At 37.2% G+C, this 12,031-nt stretch overlaps 1 protein-coding gene across 1 annotated transcript in view; it reads left to right on the top strand.

The window, feature by feature from the left end:
* Nucleotides 1-12,031, top strand: part of LOC136810946 (polycystin family receptor for egg jelly-like) — a 40,914-nt gene that overhangs the window by 11,723 nt on the left and 17,160 nt on the right. The window contains exons 13-20 of the mRNA XM_067067532.1: nucleotides 757-879; nucleotides 2,296-2,531; nucleotides 4,184-4,351; nucleotides 5,809-5,912; nucleotides 6,220-6,333; nucleotides 7,590-7,792; nucleotides 10,753-10,887; nucleotides 11,424-11,692. Of these exons, the coding sequence (XP_066923633.1) occupies nucleotides 757-879; nucleotides 2,296-2,531; nucleotides 4,184-4,351; nucleotides 5,809-5,912; nucleotides 6,220-6,333; nucleotides 7,590-7,792; nucleotides 10,753-10,887; nucleotides 11,424-11,692 (1,352 nt within the window). The remainder of the gene's footprint in view (nucleotides 1-756; nucleotides 880-2,295; nucleotides 2,532-4,183; nucleotides 4,352-5,808; nucleotides 5,913-6,219; nucleotides 6,334-7,589; nucleotides 7,793-10,752; nucleotides 10,888-11,423; nucleotides 11,693-12,031) is intronic.

The raw sequence follows: 12,031 nt of genomic DNA, 5'->3' as shown, positions 1-12,031 counted from the left end.
CGAATATGCGATCTCGAAATCGTAAGGACCGCGTTCGTCTAAAAGGACTAGGAACAACAACAAAGTTGCCTGATTGTGTTTATGAATAGGGCGCCGTATCATTTTTTAGCTTTCCAGCGGTCAACAAGAATCTTGTTGTAGAATTTTCCGTGAGAGGACTATTTTCCTTAGATATGTAATTTTCAAGCGCCTTCAGAGGTTTACTGTGCGCGTAAGAAAATTATGAAAAGATGTTATCAGGTTATTTTAGTAGACACAGTGACTTCAGACATTTGATGCAAGACCAGAACACAACTCCCCTCCGTGTAGCTTTCACGCAATGATTGATAGATGTAAATCAGCCGGGACAACAAATCCTATTCTTTGCTGAAAACAACCGTAAAAAAAGACCTGTGGGTGTCTAGTTGCGCACAGGAGCCCCTCCTTAGCAGTTTTGCATTATGGCGCGATTGGGCGTGATCAGGGACTTCTCTGACAGGGAGGGCCTCACACAGAATTATAAAGAAATCATCTAATTCTATTTACTTTTAAAAAGACAACACACGAGGTTGACAGTGGTAGTTCCCCCTGCCGTAAAAACGCTTACTGTGCCCATTGGTTTATCCTTGGGAACAACACAACATCAACTAACAACATCGACAAACAACAATTTATACAAGCAACTAGATTTTAAAGAAATATACAAAAATAACACCATATCCAAAGACGGCCTCAGATCCTTTTCATCGTTCTATTTATTTTTTCTTCCGAATACAGGTGCTGGTTTGCAAGAAGACATCCAGGTGACCATCACTCGCGGTCAAAAACACCGCATTGAAACACAAATTGAAATTGACTGCTCTGAAAAACATTACCGCAACAATTTCACCATGTTCACAGGTTAGTTTGAGTAAAACATGTGAGCCACCTCAGCTTGCACAATGTTGTTTGAACGTTCATTTAACGTTATAAGAACGTAAAGGACGTCAGATGGACGTTATTAAGGCCGGTCTTCACTTTCGCACGAAATGGGCGACAGTTTTTTTCTCAGCCTTTTTTGCCTGAAGAAAAGATTACGTTATAAAAAAGCTTCGCGAACAAAAAAAAAGTTGAAGCAAATCCTACTTTTTTCATCCGGTACGTCAATTTCGACCAATGGAATTGCTTCATTTTTCAACCGAACAATGACCTTACAAAAACGTCAAAAAGTTTTTGCTCATGTCGCGCGAAAGTGGAGACCGGCCTTTATATGATGTTCTGTGTCAGCTGGGACACTGGACTCAACTTATGTATTCGTCCAACTACATAGTGGTCCGATTTGTTCCTATTGTGAAAGTTTCGTTTTCAGAAACCAAAAGTTAAAACTTAAAAAGATGAAACAAAAGACCCTTAGGTATTCATTCCCCAAAGAGACAAATTTAATAAATTGCACTAAGATTTTAATAATTTTTAAAGTTCCATGTTTCTTGAGTTATGTGAATCTTACTCACGGCAGACATCCTCATACCCCCTTCTGTTCTTCCAATTCCTATCTCTCTATCTCCTTTTCTATTTTCTGACCTTCTGAGACTTGTTTTCTGATTTCTACTAACTTTTCTATGAATTTGATACTTCAAATTCAAACTTTCTCCAAATATCGACCCGACCGGGATTCGAACCCACCAAATGAAAGAATCTCTGATCAGAAACCCAGCGCGCTATCCGTTGAGCCACACTCGCACAGCAGAATACAAAATTTGTAAATACTTATAGAATGACAAAAAGGACGGAGGTAATGTTATTATAATATGGGTAAAAGTACCCCTTTTTTAACCTGACTGAAATTCGAGACTGACCCTACCTAACTGATAACAACAGAACCCCCGTCTAATCGGATTTTGAAAATGCGGATCAAAAAGTAGGATGAGGATGTCTGCCGTGAGTAAAATTCGAGTTATGTAAGTTCCGCCATTATGGATAAGTAAACTTTCAAATCTATAGATGCTTATCACTTGCAAATGCAAATCGCCATGATGGTAAAAATGACTTCTCTTAACTTTAACAAAACATGAAAAAAAGCTCTATTATAGAAATATTCGAAATTGATTTCGAAAGTTGGCTCGCAATCTCGCAAGCCTGGTACCATTGTGACTCTATAACACAACTAGAGTTATATATATATAGTATGAAAATACAATGTTTTCTCCTGTCAGACCTACAAACAACAAAGAGTGGCCGAAATTCTTTTTCCTCTTAGAGAGACGATGTTACAATGAAAGGGTAATTAGTCCTCTCTGGGTCCCTCTGTCTTTATATATCTATGTAATCCATAAACAGGATATCGTTTGGACCAACCGATACCTTTCAGCAGTGAAATCATGACACAATCATTAGAGCTGCACTCACCACCGTCAGCCTTCGAATATGGCAAGTACAAGATCTGTAGCACAGCTTACATGTTAGCTGAACCAAGGTTTAAAACCATCAAATGTGGTTACTTAGAAGTGATTCCATCTCCACTGTTCATTGACGTCGTTGGTGGCAATAGTGTGCAGGCTGGTACCTCCCGAAACGTAAGTCTCTTAAGTAATGATAACAAAATTGATAGAGTCGATAATCCATTAGCATTACTATACACCTTTTTGACCGTAGTCACGCGGTCATGCGCGTGCCACTTTATTATCCCCCTAAACTCGATCCAATCCTTTTTTTACACATTTTTCTATTGTCTATAGTTGCAAAAAAAATGGTGACTGGGACGGTTTTAGAGTGATAAAACGGACAAAAAATGCACATGCGCCAATTGCCGGCTACGGTCGAAAAGGTGTATTAATAATTCATTAATATTTATATCGAATCGAGGTCAGGAATTTTTTATTATCGATTATCATCAATTACATTCTAATAACATTTAGAATCGAATATTCTACCATTATTATTAGTTTTGATTGATACAACCGATTTATAAGATCTATACATAGTAATCAAAAATCAATCGAGTGCTAAAAAATATTAATATCGATTAGCTATCGATTGTAGCTGATGATGGATCTTATCAATTAAGACTCTCTGGTAAGGGATATCTAATGACTGTAGACGGCATTGAACTTGGATAAGACTCTTTTGGAACTAATTCGCATTCGTTTAGAAAAGAAAAACAGACCTTCAACCAAATGTGTCTTTTTAAACGATAAACACTTTCAACTTCTTGATGATATGGTTGTAACTAGAAAATAAAATTTGTTGGAACTAACAGGATATTGTGTTGACCAGACAAGTTTTCGACCAAGTTTTGCAATATGGTCTAGAAATGGTAGTTTCCAATCTAAAAGACAGCTGCTTTAATGCAACTACCTTATCGGCCCTTTTAAGCCGGCGTTATTTATGTTGTCACTGACATAATAAGGGTCGGTGTTAGGGACAGGAACTAAAAAATCAGGATCGAGCGGGCTAAAACGTAGCCCGGGGTCCACTTAAAGCTCTTTTTATAGACTGGATGGCGCGATTAAGTGGCCCGATAGTATATGGTAATATGCCTTTGCTTAGGCGGACTGTAAAACAGTCCGCCAGATTTTAGTTGATTTTGGAAGGTAAAAACGTTATAAAGCAATGTTTTTATTTGGGAATAAAGGGCTTTCAAATCTGTTATTGATGTTCGTTTCTCATTTTTGATTATATCTTTCAACTCCAAGTAGTTTTATTGTTATTTGAACTTGTAAGATTTTCTCTCAAAATGGCGACCTCGCCAAACGCTCCTAGTCTACTTCACTGGACTCAGCGTCATAAAAAAATATCAAAAAGCAAAGTTCAGCCAAAAGTAGACTCTAGTCTAACTAAAACGGTAAAAACGAGCTTTGACGTGATAGGGCCGCGGTGTGAGAAGTTCCAATTAGGTTCTTCCCCACCTGTTTACAACAGGATTGTTAATCATTTTCTTAAAATTTAAAAAAGATTTTTCTGGCGATAGAATTACCGTGCAATCTTATTTTATTTAAACAGTGAGTGGAGCCTCTAACTCAAACCTAACCATAATAACTTGAATGCTCCCTTAACTCGAACAAGTCTTGTGGTCCCTCCAGTTAACAATGCCTTACTCCATAAATCGAAATTTTCTTAAATCGATCAAATTTGTGTTATCCCCGTGTGTATTCGAGTTATGGAGACAGACACCACTGTATTTTAAAATTAAATTCATTTTATTGAACTTTTTCTTTTGATTTTCTAGTACGTGGTCAACACAACCTTAACATATGATCCTGATGAGTACAGAGGATTGCAATTTTATTTCCTCTGCCGTGATTTCAATGATCCAGAATTCAATTTGACTTATCATAATGTTAGCACACATTTGGAGGAAAGTAGACCTGGAATCGTACCCATTACTGCTGCAAATGTAAGCCTTTTGAATTCAAAAACGCACCACTACACGTTTTTTTTTTTAAGAAACACACTTTTAAGAAACATGAGGCTCAGAATGCCTAAAAACTAAGAAACATCTAAGAAACATGCTGAGGCTGAGAATGAGAAAATAACATTTTTTAATTCGGTTTCTTTTGAGAACCTTCCAACCCAGCCTTCCATGAGGCTGATTATGTTAAAAAGTTTAGAAACATGTAAGAAACATTTAAGGCTCAAAAGGCCGATTTCTTAAGAAACATTGAGGCTGCTTGGTAAAAGTAGTTTCTTAAAAGAAAAAAACGTGTAGCACAGTTGTCTGTATACAGACCCAGTATCTACAGCTAATTTCAAAATTCAGAGGGTCTTCTGTTGTATTTGTCTTTTTTCATTTGAGATTTTTCAAACCGATTACTGCGATGGAGTGTTGGTGAGAGAGGGGAGACAATGAGAGAAAGTGTTGATATTCATAAATCATACTTCATCGCAGAGGTCTTCGTACAGGAATTTTTTTATCAAACAGACAATGCACGCAGAGTGTACTACGCAGCGATAAACGTGAGATACACTCTGGTACAGAGTACTATCACAACAGTGCCTAGAAAAATCACTGAAAAGTTGACTGTTTAAATCTCTAAGGTGTGTAAAGTTTAAATCGCAGACCTCTATAGATATAATTCCCATATAGAAACTATTTTCGCTAGAGGATGAGCAGAAGCCTAGGGTGGTGTAAAGTATCTTGAAATTTGAACCGCATAAGTAGGATAATTGTGCCTTCATCAACGCTGTGAAAGAGACTGATTTTGAAAACCCCCATTCATGATAGTCATGATGTATTGTTTTATAAGGAAGCACCCAAAATAACCTGAGCGTTTGCCACTAGTTTTATAATACACGGGTTGCAAAATTATATCAGTGCTGTCAAAACATGTGATTACTCGAAAAAGTTCACGTGATTTTATTCCAATGTTACTTGCTTAACAATTTACAGCTGGTAACTTTATCAGTGTCAATAAATTCGAACAAATCAGAAATAAATGTCATGTAATTACAAGCACATAAAAATTTCGAGTAAAAGCGTGATTTGTCTTCAGACTTTAATCTTGCAACCTGTGTATAGTTTAAATTCAAAATCAGTGTCAGACACCTCGTCTTTTTTGGATGTTTTAAAAAGAAATGACGTCGTGAATATCACGAATCGCCCTGTTGAGTTGTAAAAACCAAGTGGAAACCTAGCCTGGTCTAACCCAAATTTTAAGCTTTCGGCTGGGATCGAACAAGGGTCTCCAAGGTCTGTTTCAAGTTCGGTGCATAGGTCCCGCACGAAAAAAAATACCTTAATGTTTAAACTCGCTATAAAGGATAATGGTGTAAGCCAAAAACCTATCCATCCCAAATTTTATTTTCAGAGAATCAACTTAACTTAACCTCGCTTTTTTTTATATCGTTCAATAGGACAATGGCGGTTGTTATGGGACAGGACCTGGTAAATTGAAGACTGTAACTGTCTACGATCGAATGACCAGATTATCAACTTCTCAAATGAGAGTTGGAAAGAGGTAACAGTGATCAAACAAAGTTTTCTTATCTTACACAATAAATTAGCCCGGATTTTCAATATTTTCTAAAGGAAGGAAAAGTCTCCTACATACTTCGGAAATCTGACGTGACGAGATGGAAGAACTTTGTAAAGAGATAAGATATAATTTCCCCTGTTATCTCAGTTTTACTTTAAAATTGAAAACCCTACAGAAAATATATAGCTAATAAGTGACTGGGTTAAGGTTTGACTACAATGGACAACTAAAAGTTCAGTGGATGCTACCGTTCGCTAAATAAATGACGTATGTTTTCTTGTCTTATTAGTGTCGAGCTAAGCGTTTGCGCTTATTCATCAATGCCAGAGGACAAACCAAGGTTTCAATGTTCCAAACAAACTCTCACAATTATCGAAGGTGACCCACCAAATATTTACCAACTGTAAGTATTCTTGATAAATATTCATTACGTAATGTTTTATACGTAAGCACAATGAAGTATAAGCCCGAAGGGCTAGCAGTCAATCTCCTTGGTAGGATTTGAAGCCAACAAATCCTACCAAAGTTGCGCAGCCTTGAGCGGCTCGCCTGGTTTTCACACAAATGAAAGATTGAAACTAAAATTTACCGCTAAATTTCGAAAAAAATATCAATCGTAAACAAAGGAAACGCTAGATTCAATCTGTCGTCAAAAATGCTGCGCATTTTTTAAAGGCTTCACTTTTTCTTGCCTGAGAAAGGTTAGAGATTGAACTCTAGCCCTTCGGGCTTTAAACTCAATGCGTAAGCATCTACAAAAGACTGGGTGTTTGACATTAGTTTTGAATTTAAACAATAAAACGAGTGGCAAACGCCCGGCATATTCTGGATGCTTTCGTATAAATCATTACTTCTTGAATATCACGAATTTCCATGATAATTCAGTAGGAATGTTTTTAGAGATAAAGCTTTGCTTGGGGACTGGTGACGTCATATCACAACATATATGCAACAAATTCAAATAGCACAAGCATGTAGTTTTCCTCTCCATTAGTCCCTCTAGTGTTTCGCGCGAACAAAAAAAAGTTCTACTTTTTTCATCGGTTACGTCAATTTCGACCAATGGAATTGCTTCGTTTTTCAACCTACCAATCACCTTAAGGCCGGCGCAAATGAATCCAACATTTGATCCAACATTTCAAATTCATTGTTGGACGAAATGTTGGACGAAAAGTCACGTGGAAAAATTCGAAAAGTTACATGAAAAGTCATTTGCGCAAAAACGTCAAACATTTTCATCCAACATAAAAGTGACGTCAATCTCATTAAAAAATGTTGGATGAAAATTTGACGGCGATCAAACTTCATCCAACATGATTTCCAACAATTTTCTTGAAAAGTTGCAATTTTATAACTTGCGCAAATGAACCCAACATTTGATCCAACAATAATGTGCCACTGGAGTAGGAAAAGTGGAACCTGTCAGATACACATCTTGAAAATTAGAAGATTTTGGAGCCTGTTAGATATCTATCTTCAGAGCCTAAAAAGGGACCCCTAACCGGCCGCACGTATCCAGTACCTAATTTTGTGTTATCCCCGCCCCGGACGTAATCAACCACGGTGTGACAGTAGCGCAAAAGTTACCTTAAATGATAAATATTCTTCCCTTAGTGGGACTCTTTGAATCTGACTTTCAATTTGTTCAATCTCTAATAGGGGTATAATCAACCACGGTGTGACAGTAGCACACAATGACAAGCACATGGTACAAGGACTATGTAAAGAAGACGAATCATGTAAAGACAATGGAAGACCTATTATATGGGAATGGGTACTAGAGAAGTGTGCTGGCGAGCATGCGCCCTGTACAAATGTCTCAGCTGCTGATTATACAAGAATGGTTGAAACGCCTAGAAAGGGTAATTTATAGCTACTCTCATATTTTCAGTTTACAAAATCTAACGAACTGTAAAATATACAGTGGAATGAACATCTATATGGTAATCCCTGCTCCAGGGGGGTGGGTTACCAGGTTTACGAGGTGACAGGTATCTCCGAGCAAAAAAACGAAAATCGACCCTTAAAGAGAGGAAAAAAGGCGTTTTTGGGACCCTTAGAGAGACTTTTCCCAAATTTTTTGTCCAATTTCACTCGATTTTTGTCCAAATTTTTGAAAATCACGACCCTTTTAGAGAGGTAATATTTATGAATTTTGGACCCTTACAGAGACTCAATTTGCTTTTCAAATGGTTTTTGTACCCCTTTGAGACACTTTCGAGGGTGTGAAAAAGGGACCCTCATGGCTCGCACATAAAGGGCACCCATTTTGCCTAAGTATCCCCCATCCGGATCTCTGCTAGAAAGTCAAGCCAGTCTGTGTCTAAACTCAACGGTATCCCTTAAGTGACATTCGAACTCACGACTTTCACTTTTGCAATCGCAACCGACTGAGCTATCGAGTCACTCTGGTAGCACATCCGGGAACAGGAACAATTTTGAGTTAAAAATAACAAGCTAGATGCTGAATGGACCTACCTGATGATGAAAGTTAGATAGCAATGCAAGGAGAAAAATGAAAAAAAAATCAGTCAGAAAGCATAACGCAAGAAATTCATCATTGATTGATGGTAGGGGGAGAGGAAAGGGTTGTAGGGAAAAAAATAAATAGAAAGTTCTGGTCGCAAAAATCAGTTTTATTGACAATTGAATCATGCTTGATGGTGAGCATTGTTATCAATAATGTTTTTGTGTGAAAAACATAGAAAATATAAGGAAAGAATCCAATGAAAATCTGCAAAAACGGCGATTTCCGGAATTTTCAACCGGAAAAAAATTTTTCTCAAAAATCGAACTCGGCCATGTTTTGAGCATTGCGAATACGCATCTTTCTGCAAAAAATCAGAAAAAACTAAAAATAAAAATTCGAGAAAATGTCAAAAAACCGGTTTTTCCGGCATATTTCCGGCATTTTCGGCCGGAAAAAAAAGTTTTTCGAAAATCGGGCTCCGTCACATTTTAGGTATTGTCATATTGCGTCAGTGTGCAAAATTTCATAAAAAAATATAAAGTACAGCTCGAGAAATTCAAGAAATACTGTCTTTCCGGCGAAAATGGGTTGTTCCAGCGACTTTTAAAATAGTTCTGGCTTCAAAAATCAATTTTATTGAAAATTGAAACATGCTTGATGGTGGGCATTGCTATTAATAATGTTTTTCAATGAAAAAACAGGATTTGAATGAAAAAACAACCAATTATAAGGAAAAAGTCCAATGAAAATCTAGAAAAACGGCGATTTCCGGCATATTTCAGGCATTTTCGACCATTTTCTCAAAAATCGGTCTCGGCCATGTTTTGGGCATTGTTAATACGCATCTTTGAGCAAAAAATCAGAAAAAACTAATGATAAAATCTCGAGAAAATGCCAAAAAAACAGTTTTTCCGGTATATTTCCGGCATTTTTGGCCGGCAATGAATTTTTTTCGAAAATCGGGCTTCGTCACAATTTAGGTATTGACATTTTGCATCAGTGTCCAAAATTTCATGAAAAAATAGAAAGTACAGCTCAAGAAATTCAAGAAATACCGTTTTTCCGGCGAAAATCGGCTGTTCCGGCGATTTTTAGAAAGTTCCGGCTTCAAAAATCAGATTTACTGACAATTGAATCATGCTTGATCGTGGACATTGCTATTAATAATGTTTTTGTGTGAAAAAACAACGAAATATAAGGAAAAAGTCTGATGAAAATCTGCAAAAACGGCGATTTCCGGTATATTTCCGGCATTTTAGACCGGTAAAGATTTTTTCTCAAAAATCGGACTCAGCCAAGCTTTGGGCATTGCTAATACGCATCTTTGTGCAAAAAATCAGAAAAAACTAATGATGAAATCTTGAGAAAATGCCAAAAAACCGGTTTTTCCGGCATATTTCCGGCATTTTCGGCCGGAAAAGTACGTTAATTGAAAATCAGGCTCTGTCATATTTTAGGTATTGCCATTTTGCATCAGTGTGCAAAATTTCATGAAAAAAATATAAAGTACAGCTCGAGAAATTCAAGAAATACCGTTTTTCCGGCGAAAATAGGCTGTTCCGGCGATTTTTAGAAAGTTCCGGCTTCAAAAATCACTTTTATTGACAATTAAACCATGCTTGATGGTGGGCATTGCTATCAATAATGTTTTTGTGTGAAAAAAAAAACAACGAAATATAAGGAAAAAGTCCGATGGAAAATCTGCAAAAACGGCGATTTCCGGGGGGTATTTCCGGCATTTTCAGCCGGAATAGAATTTTTCTCAAAAATCGGACTAGGCCATGTTTTAGACATTGTTAATACGCATGTTTGTGCAAAAAATCAGAAAAAACTAATGATGAAATCTCGAGAAAATGCCAAAAAACCGGTTTTTCCGGCATATTTCCGGCATTTTCGGCCGGAAATGAATTTTTTTTGAAAATCGGGCTCCGTCACATTTTGGGCATTACCATTTTGCATCTTTGTGCCAAAAATTAGGAAAAACTAATGAGCCAATCCCGAGAAAAGCTAGTAACGAACGGACGAACGGACGAACGGACGAACGAACGAACGAACAGAGGTTAATTTATAGGACCTCCACCGGGGTAGGTCCAAAAATGGTAGAAATTTGTCTGTCTGGAAGAAATTTCTCGCAATTTGTTGGTAATTTTTCCCTCCATAAATAAATATGCAGATTTCTATTCAAGTCAATAACAGACTAAAATTTTAAAGTGGATTATGAAGATTCTATTGGGGCGATCAATGGTTGTACAGGCAAATATAACTTTCCAGAAGGGAAATTGGTTTTTCATAATTTCACATAATCTAAGTTATTTCCCATTTTTAATTGAAAATTGATATTCTTTCTTCCAGGCGTATATTACGGTGCGCGTCGTGGAGAATACGATTCAGACACCTGGTACAGGCTATACACATACGCCTATCGAACCGATACTGTTTACGGTGTTGCTTCTTCGTTGTTTTACGTCAACTCACCACCTTATAACGGTAAAATAATGTGGTTAAATTCTTTATTATATAAGGGGGTGAAGGAGGGGTTACAATTTGGCCTCTTTATTAGATCTATTAAATACCAGGAAAGATTTTTGAAGTAAAAAAAGAAAAGAGACAGACGGAATTAGTGTAACGCTCCAACTGCCCTAATGTTAAGTTTAATTGAAAACTTTTAGTACTGTAGAAATGTAGAAATGCGGACAATATAATGCACATAGGGGATTATAAATAAGCTAGGGATAACTTAGTTAGATTAGTCGGATTACCTTTAAGAATTCCGTCGGAAATTTCCCCTCAGTCCACTTTTTCTTCCAAATTTGAGCCACTTTTTGGAACACAAGTGGTTTTCTTGTTCAGAGATGCTGGCTAGATTGATCTAGCCAGTAAGGGTGTGCACGGTACTGATAGTCCCATGCATACACCTACTCTGTAACCCAAATCTCCCAAATGAATATAGTTGGACAGACATTCTTATTTCTTTACATATCATTTCAAAGGATAAAACCTTCACATTTCTTTTCTCAATACAGGAACCTGTCGAAGCGCAAAAGATTCATACATTCTATTAGTTGGAGCAACTGAACTATCATGTCAGTACTGGACAGATGCCAACCTTCCTTTGACCTACTCATTCTACACTGTCAAAAACAGTGTTGCAAAAGAGTTTTGTCGTTCTTACAATCCCATTTGTAATGCTTCTTTGCCAGCCGGCAATCCAATGGATGATTATAAGTTGACTGTATTCGTCAATGTCAAAGACAGTCGTGGTGGTTTAACAACTTACCCTATAAATGTTACGGTAGGGTTTTATTCAGAATTTACAAATTTGTTCTTTGTTTACTAACTTTACCTTATCTCTTACAGAGACTCAAATGCTTTTTAATGGTTTTTGTGTATCCCTTTAAGGAGCCTCCCAGAGTGTGAAAAAGGGACCCTTATGGCTCGCACATACCCGGCAATCATTTTTCCTAATTATACCCCCCCCCGGGCTAAAGATCTGTATTTCAGTAGATCAGTTAGATGATATTTTCGGTTCTTAAAAGCCAAATTTGGTCCGAGTCTCGGACCAACCAAATTTGGTCGGAAATCAGACCTAACAGGTCCACGCATACTTGGTACCGAACATTTGCTGATCCCC

This window comes from Clytia hemisphaerica, unplaced genomic scaffold, assembly GCF_902728285.1.
Source record: "Clytia hemisphaerica strain Z4C2 unplaced genomic scaffold, Clytia hemisphaerica genome assembly, whole genome shotgun sequence".
Classification (NCBI taxonomy): Eukaryota; Metazoa; Cnidaria; class Hydrozoa; order Leptothecata; family Clytiidae; genus Clytia; species Clytia hemisphaerica.
Note: the sequence above shows the minus strand (reverse complement) of the source record. Positions and strands in the feature narration are given on the sequence as shown.